The following is a 17,281-nucleotide window of genomic DNA, read 5'->3' as shown; positions in this document are numbered from 1 at the left end:
TAGATTTTTGAATGTCGCGCGTTTAAGACTTAACCACAATTTTGAAAAAATCAGTGATCGCTAGGACAAACCTATGCGGTATATTCTTATTTACACGCCTCCTCGTTGATATTTTGAGTGAATAGCAGTCATCCAACGGTACGTATTCGATACAGAAATGACAGATTGGAATTAAAATGTCAAAGATATAGACTCACGTGCGCGGTTAAGACTTTCTTCGGTTAAGAAACGATGTAAGGGAACTGTTAACCGTTCGAAGTTTAATGCGCATCAAATCGTATCTATTTATACAGGGGTGCGCGACAGATATATAATAATTATTGATTACACGATTCACGTGCCAAACCCCATTCGATGTTTGACATCGAACACTAATGGTTAGAACAAACTTCGTAATTTAGCTTCTTATTGGCTCGCATCTTCTATCGATCTTCTATCTCTAATTTTGATTATTAATTAGGTTATAACATATTCATCTTTTTATCGCCACGTAAAAAATCATATCCGTACGTGGACCGCGCACGCGCAACTTTCGACCGCGAAATTTGAATGCAACTACGATCCTCTGAATCGCGATGAAATTCGATTGAACGGTAGATCAATAATAACATCTCAATCTATATAATTTCGAAAACGAAACACTTTCTCTTTATTGTTGTGAAGGTGCGAACTTTCAAAGTGAATGATATAAGTAACCTACGATGCTTTTAGATTACAAATCTAAATTAGAGAATACGTCCAATGAGCTGTATTATGCGTGTTTGTTTACATTCAAAACGTACATTTTTCATCTTTGATTACAAGTTCGTTACCGATTTACACAAAAAGTTTATTTGCTTGCGCTTTCCTGTCGTAACTTTATGACTTGTGTACGTTCGCACAAAAAAGATTTCGCATTGTTTCCAGTTAATTAAGTTCGAAAGACGAGCGCGCGGATTTGATAATATATGTATAATACGTAGACGCGTGTACACACGTACGTAATTGATGAGCATTCATTACAGGCTTATATCAATCTGTTGTTTGCTGGCGTCTACGACGTCTCGGTATATTCTGTTTTTGCGCATACTGCACATTCTCTTTTCTTCGTTTTGTTTTTGTTTTTTTTTCTTTCTTTTGTATTTTTATCATTATTATTTTAATTTCTTTACTTTTACTTTTGTTATATCGCGAAACAATGTTTCACGGCGTCAACTTAAAACTATCTCATCGTATTGTTAACGTTAATTCGATCATTGCACAAAATAAACCCTTAACTACTTTGTACAAGTACAGTATGTATAACTCTATACGCGAATTTGGTTTCATCAATAGAATACTAGAGGATTCTACTTGACTAGTTTTATGTATCACTAGGTTTTCTTTCGACTGCGGACTTGTAACTGTCTGAAAAAATCGCGTTACCGGGGAAGTGCAAGACAAATATGTAATTATACGTAATCTAGCTATAGCAATTTCTTCGAGTACTTATTCACTTTTTATATCGTTTTCTCGTTTAAATTCTGATAACAATCGTTCTAACTCAATTGCTTACGTTGACGAGATCTTAACTGGACATATCGTCCCTCTTGACAACCTTAGTATAAGTGATTTTCTAACACGTTACACGCCCACAAAACGATAATTCGGACGAGATACATTTTCTTTTTTTTTTTCTTTTAAAAACATAACTTATTTTTTATCGCATCGATTCTTTTCATAACTTTTTAAGATCTGCTGGTGATCGTGGTGGTTCTTTAAAGAGACTCGTTGCAACGTCTGCTTTAAAAAACATTTGCCTGAAACTAATATTTAAATCTTTGCACGAAGCGCAATGATCGTTTTCATGATTGAAAAAAAAAAAAAAAAAAAAGAAAATATCAAATACAATTCTGATTTACCGTACGTCGTTATTGGACAACGAGATTTCAATCTATAAATAATAAAGAAATAAATACGAACACGGTGATCGCGGGGAAAATAAAAAAATATTCGAGCGGGACGGGGCAACGTTTAAAGTTACAAATTAAAGAAGCGATAATAGAGAGACGACGAAGTTACGCGAAGGAAGAATACGTCCCTTTGGTTAACGGTACTACTCTCCCAAAATTTTTCTCTCCGTAAACGATCCGCATCGTTCTTTTAACTTGGTAACGTGTACGACTTAACGCGCTCGTTGCGGTATTAGCCGAGAAGGAAATAATAACGAAGGAGCCTCGCGTATCAGGCGCGTGAGCCGCAACGAACGCGTTAAACATTAAATAGTATTTATCGTATCATCGGATACATTTATAGACTAGGAAATATAATCTTTGAAGCACCACCAATTCGTACAACCGTCTTTTACAACAGAGTTTTGCGTTAAAAATAAATATGCGTATATAGATAATTACATGTTAGGAGTTTTCAGTTCGTTCGACGTACAGACTCTTACAAGATCGATATCTCGTGGTATTCACCGAGTCGGTACTGATTTCCCTTGAAGACACAACAACACGCATAAACCGAGAATTGCTTTACCGATAAAAGAAAAGCAACGGTTGTTCCTCCCGTGGCAAGATTTTTCTATAACTCTCTCTCTCTTTCTCTCTCTCTCTCTCTCTCTCTCTCTCCCCCGACGAAAGTCTTGATAAGATTTTATAACAAGACATTGACTCGAATCGTCGACAACTTGATACTTTCTCGTACAGAAAGAAAGGCTTCCCGGTGCTATTCGAACGAGCAGACCGCCATGCTTCTGCCGATCGTGACATATAAAGAAGGATTTACTTTCGTTCCCATAAATGCTATACCTCACGATTCTCTGCTGATTATTGTCGCGTCTGGTATAGGTCGAAATCTGCGGCATCTGTAATTATCGATATCGATATTTCAGCGCTATCCAATTATATGTAAAAATCATAAAATCGATACCTAGCGTTATTTTCTGCAACATGAGGTGGCAGAGACGTAGGAGGTGGCGGAGGTTGAGCATTCGTCGGGCCGCTACTATCTGAATCGTTATCGCTACTTTCTTCGGTTCGCTTAGCTGCCTCTCCGAGGAGATGCGAGGGTACGCCTCTCGGTGAGAATCCAGACAATACCTCGGAATTCGGCCTGACTCGACGTTGCGGTCTCTGGAACCGCAGGTTCAGTTGACTGGAGTCGGTCACGTATTTTTCGCTTTGTCTTCGTCGACGTAACGCAGGCGTGCATCCGGTTAGATTTTCATCTTCTGTCGAATTAGCCGACGTTAAGGGTGAATAGGTCGGCCGTGCATCGGGTAAAGTCACGCAGCGTCGTAATGCCAATGCCTCCACTGTCAAGGGTTTGCCTTTGCTAGCTAAAATTTGGCAATGTTAGTATCGCTAAGAATCTATACTCGGCATTAATCGCGACAAATCAGCTTCCAAAACACAAATACGATTAACGGAAGCTCGAACCTTCGTTTCCATTTTCTTCCCCTCCCTTCTCTTCTTTTTCATTTTTTTTTCTCTTTTAAATCAACGATCGAGATCGTGTTTATTTTACTTATTTTTTCCTTTTTTTTTTTTTTTTTTTCGTGTCTTTAGATTCTTCCACATCGCATCGAAAAAGAAACGAAACAACGGTCGAACGGCTTCGTACAATTTCGTTAACACATCGGTGTTTCCACGTTTTTCGACTAAACATTCTTACGAAAGGAAAAGAGAAAAAAAAAAGCAGAAACGGAACGATATAGTAACTTTTAAACGTAACACACTGTCACCATTGAATCACGGCCTCGTGTTACGATTAAATCTCGACTCGAATAAACATTGCGATTAATTTCTTTTACAATTTAACATTTCTCGTTATCTCTTTGAAGAATGATCCTTCGCCGATGTTACGTTATCGATGAAATTATCAAATTACGTTTCATTCATTTCTATTCTACTAATTTTTTTTTTTCCTTTTTCAACTAACTTCATACGACCCGTTACACGTCGCAAAGGTTACACTATTCAAAGAGAATGATCGTAGAATTATGCTAAGAAAAAAAAAACAATCTTACTAACTAGCATCTTTTTCCCTGGTTATAGCCGCGGGTGTGGACGATTTGTCTACTTCAGTTCCCACGCCACTCCTGGTATTCTGAGTATTCGTTTCTAGAGTAGATTCAGATAGCGAACATCGAGGACTTTTAACCGGGATCGGAATTTTACTGATAGTATTGTGAGTCCTACAAGGTGCCTCCTTTTCTTTATTGTCCTTATATTCACGGAGCGGTACCGTGTTCGGTATGGTAGCCGGGGAAGTGACAGTACTGTTCTCCTTATGCACGACCGCATCGACGGGTACCCGATTTTCGACGGCATCGTCGTATACCGATGGTTCTTCGCAGCCTGGATTAGGGCTAGCTGGACCATCCGTGGTACCATTTGTCATTTTTTCTATGAAATCACGTTAAATGGATGTGAAACCTCGCGCAACAATTCAGATACTCGTGAAAAGATCTTTTTAAAATTAAGAGAATCGAGAATAATTGTTCGTGAAACTTGATACGTCTCGTAACAAGAAACACGAATAAAATAAAGTTCATACTTACTTTGCAATGGTTCTTTATCCGCGGTGGTTTGAACAACGGTCGCACCACCCGTCGCGTCCACTACCCTAATCTCCAATCTTCCTGCTACCGCTTCTTCCTCCTCTTCGCCTCCAGGCGTGCTCGGTATCGTGTTAGGTGGCGAAAAAGCGACTGCCGGTACGCTAGCTCTGCGAGGTGAAGGACTTTGACGCGGTTCGTCGTACCGCGACGCAATGTTTCTCATTACGTCGATTTCGTACAGTAAATCGTCGAACGCGGCTTGTTGAACCTGTTGGAAAAACGAGAGAAATCTTGTATAAGAATCGTTGAAGGAAACGTATTGTTATATTATAAAAGAATTGTACGTACCAACGGCGCTTCGAGGTAAGCGCGCACGTGCGGCGCTAAAGCTGGTACGCTCCAAGCGCGGGGAAGTGCCCCTTGAAGGTCCGGATACTTTTCGATACCGGCAATGTTCAAACATCTGTGAGGTGTCGTGGGTTTCGGTGAGTCTTCGCTTATGCGTGATAAAGCAGTCGGTATTATCGAATGTTGATGAGTCGCGATTGGAGTAGTCGACTGAGCCACTGTTGTTTTCGCATCGTTAGACGCAGGCACTGAAGTTGCGGTAGTCACAGCATCACTGACAACTGTCGACTGTATAGAAAGTTTGTAAAAAAAAGAAGTAACAAGACGCGCGTGTCGTTCGAGTATTCTCTTTGTTCGAATAAAATAATCGACGACGCGCGACGATCAAACACGCACGCAACGATTACTTTCTACGTGAATCGCATGCAATTTCTAACGCTAACAATGTAAGACGGTGGTAACACGATCAAAATCACGTTGTCTAAAAACAATAATTGACCCCGGCCGAATTATTCATGATAACGCTTAGCAACTTTGGCAAACGATTGAGAATCGATTTCTAACGTACAACACAAAAAGTGAATATTTCACGAAAAATGACAAACGAATACAGAGAAGCGTGTAAAGCTTGTAACGGCGATAGAGATAAAGAGGTCGATTCGTTTCTGTAGCAGGTAACAGGCGCATCAAACGAGGGCATCGATACGGACCAGATGTGGCTAGAATATCAAACACATCGATAAGTTTTCGGTATTTGACAGTAATTTCGTTAAAGCAATGCACACATGGGCCAGACACACGCCACCCATACTCGTTTCCACGTACACACGCATACGCACAGACACTAAGCATGCGAAATAAAAATGAATAAAACAAAGCTATTTTTCAGACACCTTTCTACTGTCTTGCGAATCCGAAGAATATACCGCATCGAAGAAATAAATATTGCATTGTCTACTGGTATCAATCGTGGCGATCATTTTGAATATGTACCTGGGGAGCTATAACCGGTATATTAGCGGTTCCTTTGTGCTCGGGACTCTGCAAATTTTCTCCTTTCCATTCGTTGTCGGTCTCCTCGGAATCGTCGAACTGCGACTTCCATTGGGAAGCCAATGTTAGACCACCGCCACCCTTGGTTACTTGTTGCAACGCGGACACGTTGTCGTCGTCTATTTGCGCAAACTGAGTGATGGAACAGTCTCGTATCGCGGCACGACTGGCTCTTGTCTGTTGCCTTCCATCCGTTCTTCTTCGCGTTTCTCTTTTCAGCGGTTCCCTCTGCTCGGTAACCTATCGCGCGATTAAAGGATAATATTTAAAATGGTATCTTTTCAAGCACAATCGTTTGTATACGTACGGGACTTTGATTGCCGACGTATTTTGGATTAGTCACGTCGTAGGAACAGTAAGAAGCATCGACTTCGGTTTGTACTCGAGGACTGGGCGGTTCTCCGGGTGCTGTTTCAGCTGGTGCAGGCGTAACGCGCAATCGAGCGAATGTCGCACCACTGGCAGATTTTCGTAGCGGTGCCGCGGCATTCGCTCCAACTTTGTTACGAGGTACATCCGATGCGGAACGAGCGGATGCCATTAACGCGTCTCCTTCGTTGTCCACTCGTTTTTCTGTTGTAACCGTGCCGGTCTGTGGTTCAGCGGCCATCGAAACGGCGCGTCTTTTCTTCGGTGAATCTGTGAAAACGATGGTATAGCAAAAGGGGGTAAACACGATTTCGTTTAAGATCAGAACAAATTACCTTGAGTTTGTTGTCCAGTTTGCTGATGAGTATTGTCCATCGTAGGTATCGTAGCGTTACAGTTCTTATCACGGCCATGATTACTGATAGCTGATGTAAATGGTACGGATGATCCTTCTACACCGCGTTGTTTATTTCTTCTACATATACTTTCGTAATCCATTTGCGCCTATCAATGAAATCAAAGGATATCGTGATGTTAATACATGAACTGTGATGTTAACTGTCATCACTGTTTTTTCTTACATCTAATTCCTTTCTGTTATCGGGTTCGACGTTCTCTTGATTGTTCGTATCAACGTTCGGCGTGGTTGGTGGTTGATTGATAGTAGTCGCTGTAGTCAACACTGGGGGTACGGTAACTGTGGGTAGAGATTTGGTAGTGGGTAAGCTTTCGTTGGATCTCGATGGCTTCTCCCAGTCGTATGGATCGTTCATTTTTATTCCTCGACGTTTCATGCAACGTTCAAACAAACCAGCTAGCATCGCGTAATTTGGTTTATCAGCGTATTCCAGGCTCTAAAAGGAACATCTCACTCACTGTTCGTTTACACGATTAGGAGGGAATATAATTTCAAAAGAAATATCACATACAACGACCAGAAGATTATTCTTCTTTTTGGGTATTTGCAAAATCGCCTACCTGAATGTGTTCTAAAAATACTCGAATCTCGGGGGGAAGATACCTCAGAAGTATTCGATGATCGTACTTCTCTTTCATGAGGCCAACCTAAATGCGAAAGAGAAAAGAACGAAAGAAAGAAGAATTGTGTGTCAACGTTTAAGCGAGGTCTGTGAAATCTAAACGCACCTGTTCTTTGTCCTTTATCTTTCGCCATGGAAGTTGCCCATTGACAAACTCTACCAGCATATAAAATAAAGACCAGAGATCATCGTGTCTGCCCATTTCTTTATTTTTGTGCGCATTCACCGATGCGTACCGGACGGTTCCTCTAAATCCTGCTGCGCTACGAGGTGGCCTGACTTCACCGGTGCCAGTTGTAAATTGACGAGCTAGACCAAAGTCTAACATATAAACTAGCCTCGAATCTCGTGGAAGTCGTCCAATTGAAAAATTTGACTGCAAACAGGAAAGAAAATTCGTATCCATCGACAGCCGTTACGGACGAATACGAAACGCACAGTAGTGACTTACTGGCTTGATATCCCTGTGAAGAAATCCAACGGAGTGTATGCTTTCTATTGCTTTTAAAATTTGAAGTCCTAAACGAAGAGTAGTGGATAATGAGAAAGAACCTCGTGGCTGGGCCCGGCGTAATTCTGCCAAATTTTTTCCTTGCAGCTGCATTACAACATAATTGAATCGATCGTTACGACCGCATCCTATAAATCTGCATACATGTTCTTGACCTACAATGATACAACAGTACGCTCATTAGTACAAATGCGTGCAATGCTTTGAGAAATGAAATTGTCATATTATTATTCTGATCTGTGTACACTTCTTTGCCCATTACGAACCTTGGAGTTTCTTCAACACTGCTACCTCCATCTTGAGAACCTGCTTTGGTTGACGAGCTGATTCAACTTTTAACGCTATCTGCTCCCTGGTTATTAAGTCTAGGCCTTCGTAAATCTCACCAAATCCACCGCCTCCTATTTTTTTAAACTGCATAACAGAAAGAAGATGAGTCAAGCAAAAAAAGAAGAAGAAAAGAGAAAGACAGAGGAAAGGAAATATTTATAAACTTACGACTCGCCAACGTTCTTTGACCACATGGCCAGGCTGTAGTAAATCCTCGCTCGTCATAGTTATATTGTTATTCTGATCTGTACTTTCGTCGCCTACATTCCTTGGCTGCAAAGTGGTAGAATGGTCGGGATACCTGAAAGATTCGAACGATTCGAAAGATTCGGCTCGCTGGAAATCGAGAGTAACTTCATGCTTGTAATTTCTCGGGCTTGCATCAGCTTTTTTCTGATAACGTGACAAGCGACAAAACGATCAATCATGAACGGATAAAGAAATCTGTAAACGGTATGATCGAAATGTAATCGACGGTACGCGAATAACCACAACGCGAAATGATCGAACGGGATGAACTTTCGAGCTGTCAACGTGAAAGAAGCGACACGCCCCGGGGCTCGTGGATAGGTTAAGTTTTTAACCTAAAGCATATTACGGTAGAAAATTGGTCGATACTGAGCGCCGTGTATTAGGCAGCCATGATTGCTTGTAAGCGAAGGGTGCAGAGGATAGAAAGGGGGCGATTCTCTCGTCTGCCCATGGTTGAACCGCGTTCGACTCGTCGTCACCAAGTGTCACATTCGGTGATATTCGGTCCCTTCTTTTCTCTCGGCTATCTTCTTTGTAATCGCACCCGCGAAGCTTTTTCAAAGAGAAAAGCTTTTTCCAAGCCGCTAATTTGGATTAATCATTACGAGAAGAGCCGAACAGGGCCGAACGAAGCGATTAAAACCAAGAGAGGAAGCACGGGTTAAAGAAAAAAAAAAAGGTAGCTCGGCTCCCTTGGTTTCGATGTTCTTATTGCAAAACTATAGTCGTTATGTGGCTCAGTCGTTCCTGAATCTTCACGCGCGCACCAACTGTTCCATGTAAAATAATGGTTTATTTTTTTTTTTACTAACAGTGTCGTTTGCTAATCGTCGATGGCGTTCCCTTCACGATCCAAACTTTCCTTAGGCAGTGCGTTTGCTCACGATCGCGCACTTCCCATTTTCATCTCTTCTTTTCCCTTTTTTTTTTTTTCCGGTACTTTGTATCACTAGTCTTTCCCCCTTGCCGCTAGTTTCTATCTTCACCTCACCCTTTCATATTCCTTTCTCTCCTTTTCTTCGCTCACCCTTCCTTACTCTCACCCTACCTCAACCCTACCCCACCCCACCCCGCCCCCTGTCCCGCCCGACCCCCTCCTCCGTTCTATACTATTTTCCCTCACTCGTGACGACCTTCTCTCCTTTGTAATTTTTTACTTCCTCTCCGTTTCCATTCCACTCTTCATTCTCTCGGCATGATCACTTTCTTCGTCGCGAATAAGACATATCGAATAGATCCGTGTATAGCTGTAACTAGTTCCCGTCAAACACCGATGGAACGGCCATTTTTCGATTTCGTACCACGGCACTCGTGATGCTTGTAAACGCCGCGAGATAGCGACCCGTGTTCGCGATCGATGCCCGCTTTCCTCCAATCTTTCCCACTATAATTTCAAACGTTTCACGACCTACTGATACTCGTCTCCTAAACTTTCCGATCGCCGATTTCTCAATTATCTTTTATTCTTTCCTTCGTTGCTTTCGAAATAATTGCCTCTACAATTTCTCCGCTCTATCGTACTTTGCTCGTTGCAGCTATGTTTCGTACTTTGCATTCGTTTATCTACTCTACGCCTACATAAGTACTATTCAAACGAGTTGAATAATTACGATTACACGAACGAAATATATGGAACAAAAATTGAACTCGTATTCTCATACAGGACTATAAAAATTTTATACGATATCTATCGCGAGTCGTTTTAAAAATCTTCGAAATTCTTTCGTATTATTTTTAACGATGACAGATACTTTCGTTTAGTCTCTGTCTGCTAGAGAAAAATGAGAATGTAAAAGAATGCACGCTGTCTTTCAATAGCAACGTATACATCTAATTTATTTATCTTTTTTTTTTTTTTTTTCGGAAAGAGATTCCAAGCGCTCGTTTATCGAATCATTGCTTTTTTTGAGCGATTCGTTATAGCTTCTGATCGAAAATAAAAGTGAACGATAATCTAGTCCAAGGGATTCTCGCGTGTAATTATGTAATTTACAATGACGGCATTCGCGATATGAATATGTTTTACGAAGCTTGATCGGGTATCGTTTCGTTCGAAAGCGGTAAGTTAAAAATTGTGTATTCTATATTTGCCGAATAGCGAGCACAATGAACGAACCGAAAAATATCTTCGTTCCGATTATGACCGTGACCCGAGGACACCAGAAGGTGTTTCGTATCGTCGTCGTACGATCCGAACAATCGAGCGTACACCAACGATATTCGCAGGAAATTTGGCAATTTTTGCTATTTGCATGTTGGATGAAAAATAAACAGAGGCAACTAATGAAATTTCGAAATCCCTAAATTACTAACTCCATTCGCCAGAGGGCATAATTTAAGTTTAAACATCTATTTTTAAGCGACCCCACTCTATCTGTATATGATACGCAAAGTAGCATCTTTCTCCGCGCCAAGCTACTTTTCGTAAGTATCTTCGCTGCTCGTAATTTTTCGAAATTATTAACGCCAGACGTTTGCCACCCCTCGCGAATTTTTCCCCCCTCCGATTTCCTAAAGGAACGTTTGCGCTTTAACATTGCGCATACGTGTATCCATACATACCTAGGGATTATTTATAATTACTTTTCACGTTATATCGTGTTATATCACATCGTATTTACGTATGTGTACGACACATGTATGCTCGCACAGGTAGCCTAAAAGGAATTTGCAAAATTTTCAAAAATGATGTTCGCCAGTTGTCCCGTTTAGTTTCACCGTCGAACGAATTGAAATGTAAGTACGTTAGGAACGAATTTGGAAATAAACGATTCCTGTAAGGGGGTACGAACGATGGAGTGTAAGTATCTCGAAGTAGAGATAATCACATACCATTTCATGGCTCCGAGTAATAGAGATACCGGTCGTTAAGTAAGGGCAGGAGGTGAAAAATATCGTGCCGAGTAGAAAGGTGGTTACACGAAGGCGAAGGCGACGACCACGGTGACGATGAACGGCGACGATCGCGGTGGTCAATGGTGATGATGATGTCTGCGGTAGCGGTGGTGGTGGCGATGACTATGACGGTATATCAAATGAACGATTAAAGATAATCGGTATCGGCACCCTTATCCCGAATCGTTTCACGGTTCTCCTTCGATTTCGGCCACGTACAGCGAACAATCCGTTGTCGCGATTCTAGACGGCACCGCGAGTGTTATTCGTTTATTAATCGCTCCTGCTACTTCTCTGACGACGAGCTGATACAGCCAGAACGCGAGTCGTTCGTCGCGTTCCACTGGCATCCGACTGACACAACCAGCATGATGTTCCGTTTCTTCCATCGCCTCTCCTCTTCTCTTCTCGGCTATGCTCTGCTCTGCTTTCCTCTGCTCATCCCGATATCTTCTCTCCCTCCCTACCGAGCAGTTGCATACTTTGAACCGAACCGATTGCGAGCCTTACTTTGCCCATCGTTGACTTATAGATCTTGTCTATTTTATTAATCGCTTATCGCCAGACTCGATTACCGATCGGATCATTACCGATACCGATATCTATTTTATTTTTTCCCCGTTCGATCGAATTCTGACGAGATTATCGCGAGGTAGTTTGATCCATCTTCCCCATAGATGAGAAGCGTTACGCGCGCTTATATCGCGCCTACTTTGAACGCTACTTATAAGTCGCCGATTCTTTCGAGATGATCGTAAATATCTGGAAAGAAACGTACGCGTAGTCCGCTGGCCGATTAAACTGGATACTTCTAAAAGTGCGATTGTCTCGAGATTCGCGGTGAGAAAATATACGCGGCTATATTTCGCGTAGCCCGCCTTCGCGTTTAGCAAAGTTGTGTTATTTCGGTACGGCATCGGTTCAAACACGCTCCGACGATCCTCGCGATTCTTATCTTTCCTAACGAATTCACGAGCCATCCTCTTTCACGGTGCTCCTCGATTCATCGTATTCTTTTGTATGGATAATCGTCTAGTTTTTTTTCTCCCCTCTTTCTACACGGCTGTACGTTGATAAAAATTCTTCGTTCTCACCTCACGACCGCGAGACCTTTCATCTATTATTCCACCTTAGTTTTGAAAGCAGATAAATGAACGCACGGGTGTGCTACTATGCCAGAATCGAGAATAGCAACGGTCAGACGAAATACCGGAATACCAGACGTTGATTGAATACTAGCTATGGTGCATAGTCCATATTTGTATCGGCGGTGACACGCGACTGACCGAACACTCCTTTCTACGTTTCATTTTAACGGGTTATCTTTACCCGGTAAAAAATTACCTTTTAATTATTTCCCATTGTATAGGGAAACATTTCTCAATATATCGTACGTATTTGTTTCTTTTCTTTTTTGTTTTTTTTCTTTTCTTTAGGTGGGATGTGATAGGATATAGGTAGGAAATATGAATGGCAGAGTTGTAAATAAATATTTTCCATGCGTACAAACAGCTACCTGGAACGCTTTATTCCCTTCGACGATAAAGCGCGCGAATTCGAATGTTTCGACGCGCGCAACTCAAAATCTGTTGGGAGGTCGCTGTGTTCGTCGACCTTTCTTTGACTTTGTCGAGTCGAGGCATAACAACGATCAAAGATACTCGAAGATAGCGGACAGTTTTATTGGTTTTACGCGGCACGTTACACAAAGTGCGTTCAAGTCCGATAACGGTATTAATATATCACCATTTATACGTCAAATTATATCGAGATCGATACATTCAACATCCAGAACCATGGCGCTAAACAAGCTTAGCATTGATAAAGTGGACCTTACGGACAAACGTGTTCTCATACGGTATATCCCTTTCTTTATGTTATTAATTAATTCATCTTCGAAGTGATTAATGCATGCAGTATGTAACGTCGCATCGTATAATTTCTGTTTCTTTATATCTTTCGCTGAACATCCCGGCTTTGAAAGGTTACGTTATACCGGGAAAGCAATGAAAACCGGTATGCGAATCGATGTATGAAAGCATGGTCTTTCCGTTAATTCAAACTAACGTTGCAGAGTGGATTTCAATGTGCCGTTGAAGGAAGGAAAAATTACGAACAATCAGAGAATCGTCGCTGCTTTGGACACGGTCAAGTATGCTCTCGAGAAAAAGGCAAAGTCTGTTGTTTTAATGTCACATTTGGGCCGTCCTGATGGAAACCCTAACACGAAATATACTCTAAAACCAGTTGCCGATGAGCTAAAGTCTTTACTTGGAAAGGAGATTTTATTTTTGAGCGACTGTGTTGGACCAGAAGTTGAAGCTGCCTGTGCCAATCCAGCACCGGGAACTATCATTTTACTTGAAAACTTAAGATTCCACATTGAGGAAGAGGGTAAGGGTGTAGGAGCAGATGGAAGTAAGGTAAACTTAAGTTTATAACCTCTTTTATTTTCTATACAATAACTTTTATTTTAATTACAATAATTCTCTCTTAGGTAAAAGCAGATAAAGACAAAGTGGCAGCATTTAGGGCATCCCTCAGGAAATTGGGCGATGTTTATATCAATGATGCCTTTGGCACGGCTCATCGTGCTCACAGTTCCATGCTTGGCGAAGGTTTTGACACGAGAGCTAGCGGTTTCCTCTTGAAAAAAGAATTGGAATATTTTGCCAAAGCTTTGGACAATCCAACAAGACCTTTCCTGGCAATATTAGGAGGTGCCAAGGTTGCAGATAAAATACAGTTGATTAATAATCTGCTAGATAAAGTTAACGAAATGATCATAGGTGGTGGAATGGCCTACACATTTTTAAAAGTATCAAAAAATATGAAGGTAAAGTATCTTGTAGTAAGGCAGCTTCTTTTTACTTTGATGAGTATTTATTGAAAACGTAATACATTTTGTACCAGATCGGTAATTCGTTATTTGACGAAGAGGGTGCAAAAATCGTAAACGATTTATTGGCCAAAGCTGAAAAGAATAAAGTACAGATACACTTACCGGTCGATTTCGTTACCGCGGATAAGTTTGCGGAAAATGCGGCTGTTGGCTCGGCGGATGTAGAGAGTGGTATCCCTGATGGCTGGATGGGTCTTGATGTAGGACCAAAGTCAAGAGAATTGTTTAGCGGTAAGTGTTACTTCTTTTTTCCATTGAGAAACAGCGGTTTCAATTTTAGAACCATCTGGCAATACTTATTTATAATACCTGTATGAAACGTTGGAAATGAATTTATAGAACCTATTAAGAGAGCCAAAACAATCGTGTGGAATGGTCCTGCTGGAGTTTTCGAATTCGAAAACTTTAGTAAGGGTACGAAAGGTCTGATGGATAATGTCGTTGAAGCGACATCAAAAGGTAGTATTACTATAATTGGAGGTGGGGACACTGCCACTTGTGCTGCTAAGTGGAAAACGGAAGATAAAGTAAGTCATGTAAGCACTGGCGGTGGTGCAAGTTTAGAACTTCTCGAAGGAAAGGTTTTGCCGGGAGTTGCAGCTCTTTCCCCCGCGTAAATTTCAATCCAATTAGTGCTATTTACGATATTTATAGGCCTTAGTTAACATCGGTGTTCAATGAAACAAAGTGTTTCATTCTTGTTCCTTCGATAACAAGAGTATTATTGTTTCAATTTACGTTCGTGTAAAAATATCTCCATTCGAAGTGACTTTCGTTATTATTTACCTAGATGGAAATTTTCTGTATATTTATGAGAAAATGTATCTATTCCTATTGAAAGGATGATCGGTATTAAGTACGATGTTTCGGTATCCTAAGATACTCAGAAAAAAAAAAACATTATATGTAAAATTATTGCAAAAATATCGTTTAAAGCAGACAAATGTATTAATATGTAATAAATGTAAAACATTCACGTACGTACATACTTCCGTATGCACGCGTGTATGCATTCCTGTCTGGACATATTTTATTTACAAGTGCGATTCTTTCCAGATCACAGCGGTTTTTCAGAATAATAAAATGTATTAAATACGCTTTACATGTATCGATTGCACATGTAATTAATATGTACACGTCGGAAACAATCCGAATCGCTAGTGCATTGTATATTCCTAATTTAATATTTTAATCCTTCCCCAATTTATCAGCTTTTCCAGTATTGTTAAAAAGCATGGGTTAGATAATTCTTTTAATTCGTTTACATCAAACGACAATTTTGTGGCGACAATTTTTCCATGCCCTGAAGCAGCGCTGGAATAACAGGGTCACCGTCGGCATCGACTTGAAAAGGACATTGGTCTCCTACCAATTCTTCGGGTAATTGACCACAACCTTGAACTTCTTGCATAAGCGATACTACAGTTTCAAAACGTTTCTTTTTAACTTCTTCCGAATCTCCATCCTTTTCCTTCTCAAGTTCACTACATACCTATCGCAAAAGGAAAAAGAAAATTTTGAAAGGATATAGCAGCATTATGTTTTTAACAATATTTCGTAAAAAGAGACCTCTTTCATTAATTACCTGTTTCATTAATTCAAGCTGTTTTGTAAACCTTTGTAGATCACTAGACGATATCGTTGCTTTCTTTTCCTCTAACCATTCAGGATATTTATCTGCTAATTCTTTCAATGATGGATACAAAATTTCTTTCGATAGCAGATGTTGCAACATTCCTTGCATAAATGGTAGAATAGCAGCAGGACCATCTTCTAAAGATGCTTGTCCGAATAGTTCAGATAAATGAGCATTATTCTAGAATATTTTCATGAAAGAATGTGTTTGAAGGTGTAGCAAATTATATAAAACAGAGTTCTTTATGATTTTTGAATGAACTACCTGTAAATTTTCAGATGTTGCAGACAAGTCATTTAATGCTCCAGCAATGGCAGATTTAAAATCTGTACTCATACTGTCTTCATCAAGCGTATCGTCATCTTTTATTACACTTGCAACTGTTTGTGCCATTCTTTGAAAAGAAGCTCCCAATTCACCGTCTGCTCCTAATAGATAAATTTGTAAGCAAAACCTCACTAGTCATTTTTATAAATCATTACCATTTTGAATTAAATTCTGTAGGTTTTCCTCAAATTGTTCTGCGGCTTGTTTAATAAAATCTGTAGTCCAAGCATCCTCTAAATTTTCAGTTGTGCTCTTATCTGTTGTAGGTTTTGGAGTATCTAATTTGCCAGGATCCTCCTTATCTGGTTTTTGTTCTTTGTTAAAATCTTTTAAAGCATCTAAAACAACGATTACACAATTTAACTATTACATAATTTTAATACATTTCATTCAACATTTCTAAAATAAATAAATAAATAGTTACATAACTTGCTCAATATTTGTGATAAAAGAAATATATCGTTTTTTTTTTTTTTTTTTTCATAATTCGTGTAATCTTCTAAACGAAATCATACCAAAATAATATGATCTGTAACTGTATTAATCGAAAGGAAAAATGGGGAAAATATCGTGCACTTTTACAGTTTAAGGTTAAAGTGTTCCCAATATATTTATTCAATTATATATCATCCAGTAAAATAATTACTTACTGTCTAATAAGTCGTCTAATTCTTGATCTTCTGTTTGCTTCGTAGGCTTTTTGTCCGCCATATCTATCGGTTTACGATTTTATTGTCTATTAAAATTGTTAAATCACGGTACGAAAAGTGTACGCATCAAAGTGCTATATACACCTTTATCAGCTTTTATATATATATATATACACATACTTCTTTGCATATGCGTACTTGTTAAAGAAAGTTAACAAAGTGAATTAACATAAACATTACCATTTTATTTCCTCCCCTCGCCACTGCTTTTTTAACTTTAGTGTTAACATTGTTATACCCATATATTTACAGAGGTATGTACAATAAAAACGTAATTTTTTTATACGTGTATCATATACAAAAAACGACATAAAGTGATGATAATATAAAAGTACTGTCGGTTATTATTGTTCATATTTTTAAAATTATTAAAATGCATAAAT

The 17,281-nt window shown here is 39.9% G+C and overlaps 3 protein-coding genes across 10 annotated transcripts; 1 reads left to right on the top strand and 2 right to left on the bottom strand.

Annotated features, from left to right (window-relative positions):
• Pgk (phosphoglycerate kinase) lies at positions 1-15,247 on the top strand. Of its 2 annotated transcripts, none has more exons than XM_076692256.1 (5): positions 1-138; positions 13,398-13,746; positions 13,821-14,159; positions 14,237-14,456; positions 14,565-15,247. In XM_076692256.1, exons 2-5 carry the CDS (start codon positions 13,513-13,515, stop codon positions 14,840-14,842), a joined length of 1,071 nt encoding a protein of 356 aa, XP_076548371.1. In that variant the 5' UTR covers positions 1-138; positions 13,398-13,512; the 3' UTR covers positions 14,843-15,247. The 2 variants fall into 2 exon arrangements, with proteins under 2 accessions (XP_076548371.1, XP_034187013.1); XM_034331122.2 differs by lacking the exon at positions 1-138 and adding an exon at positions 12,913-13,181.
• On the bottom strand, positions 1,090-11,698 carry Asator (tau-tubulin kinase asator). Of its 6 annotated transcripts, none has more exons than XM_034331107.2 (15): positions 11,543-11,698; positions 8,345-8,477; positions 8,113-8,260; positions 7,787-8,001; positions 7,442-7,711; positions 7,274-7,360; positions 6,877-7,149; positions 6,631-6,799; positions 6,234-6,565; positions 5,867-6,166; positions 4,874-5,161; positions 4,526-4,793; positions 3,996-4,370; positions 2,893-3,301; positions 1,090-2,827 (listed from the first exon to the last, which is right to left on the bottom strand). In XM_034331107.2, the coding sequence occupies exons 1-15, from the start codon at positions 11,671-11,673 to the stop codon at positions 2,773-2,775; spliced, it is 3,453 nt and encodes a 1,150-aa protein (XP_034186998.1). In that variant the 5' UTR covers positions 11,674-11,698; the 3' UTR covers positions 1,090-2,772. The 6 variants fall into 6 exon arrangements, with proteins under 6 accessions (XP_034186998.1, XP_034187005.1, XP_034187000.1 ...); XM_034331114.2 differs by lacking the exon at positions 11,543-11,698 and adding an exon at positions 11,495-11,513; XM_034331109.2 differs by lacking the exon at positions 11,543-11,698 and adding an exon at positions 11,261-11,439.
• Pex19 (peroxisomal biogenesis factor 19) lies at positions 15,152-17,009 on the bottom strand. Of its 2 annotated transcripts, none has more exons than XM_034331148.2 (5): positions 16,839-17,009; positions 16,344-16,526; positions 16,126-16,283; positions 15,811-16,041; positions 15,152-15,717 (listed from the first exon to the last, which is right to left on the bottom strand). In XM_034331148.2, the coding sequence occupies exons 1-5, from the start codon at positions 16,897-16,899 to the stop codon at positions 15,487-15,489; spliced, it is 864 nt and encodes a 287-aa protein (XP_034187039.1). In that variant the 5' UTR covers positions 16,900-17,009; the 3' UTR covers positions 15,152-15,486. The 2 variants fall into 2 exon arrangements, with proteins under 2 accessions (XP_034187039.1, XP_034187038.1); XM_034331147.2 differs by having other exon boundaries at positions 16,126-16,289; positions 16,839-17,006.
• Between the last annotated feature and the right edge of the window lie 272 nt (positions 17,010-17,281).

Source organism: Osmia lignaria, chromosome 14 (genome assembly GCF_051020975.1).
Source record: "Osmia lignaria lignaria isolate PbOS001 chromosome 14, iyOsmLign1, whole genome shotgun sequence".
Classification (NCBI taxonomy): Eukaryota; Metazoa; Arthropoda; class Insecta; order Hymenoptera; family Megachilidae; genus Osmia; species Osmia lignaria.
This window is presented reverse-complemented; position numbering and strand designations above follow the sequence as displayed.

Excerpts from the sequence above, each read along its gene's own strand:
- Asator (XM_034331107.2), bottom strand. The coding sequence starts at position 11,673 with ATGCCAGTGGAACGCGACGAACGACTCGCGTTCTGGCTGTATCAGCTC. Across the intron at positions 5,162-5,866 it reads TACCGGTTATAGCTCCCCAG|TCGACAGTTGTCAGTGATGC; the intron begins GTACATATTCAA and ends CTTTCTATACAG. Across the intron at positions 2,828-2,892 it reads GTTGCAGAAAATAACGCTAG|ATGCCGCAGATTTCGACCTA; the intron begins GTATCGATTTTA and ends CGATAATTACAG.
- Pgk (XM_034331122.2), top strand. The coding sequence starts at position 13,120 with ATGGCGCTAAACAAGCTTAGCATTGATAAAGTGGACCTTACGGACAAA. Across the intron at positions 13,747-13,820 it reads TAGGAGCAGATGGAAGTAAG|GTAAAAGCAGATAAAGACAA; the intron begins GTAAACTTAAGT and ends ATTCTCTCTTAG. Across the intron at positions 14,160-14,236 it reads AAGTATCAAAAAATATGAAG|ATCGGTAATTCGTTATTTGA; the intron begins GTAAAGTATCTT and ends ATTTTGTACCAG.
- Pex19 (XM_034331147.2), bottom strand. The coding sequence starts at position 16,899 with ATGGCGGACAAAAAGCCTACGAAGCAAACAGAAGATCAAGAATTAGAC. Across the intron at positions 16,527-16,838 it reads ATTAGACGACTTATTAGACA|ATGCTTTAAAAGATTTTAAC; the intron begins GTAAGTAATTAT and ends TCGTTGTTTTAG. Across the intron at positions 16,042-16,125 it reads CAACATCTGAAAATTTACAG|AATAATGCTCATTTATCTGA; the intron begins GTAGTTCATTCA and ends AAAATATTCTAG.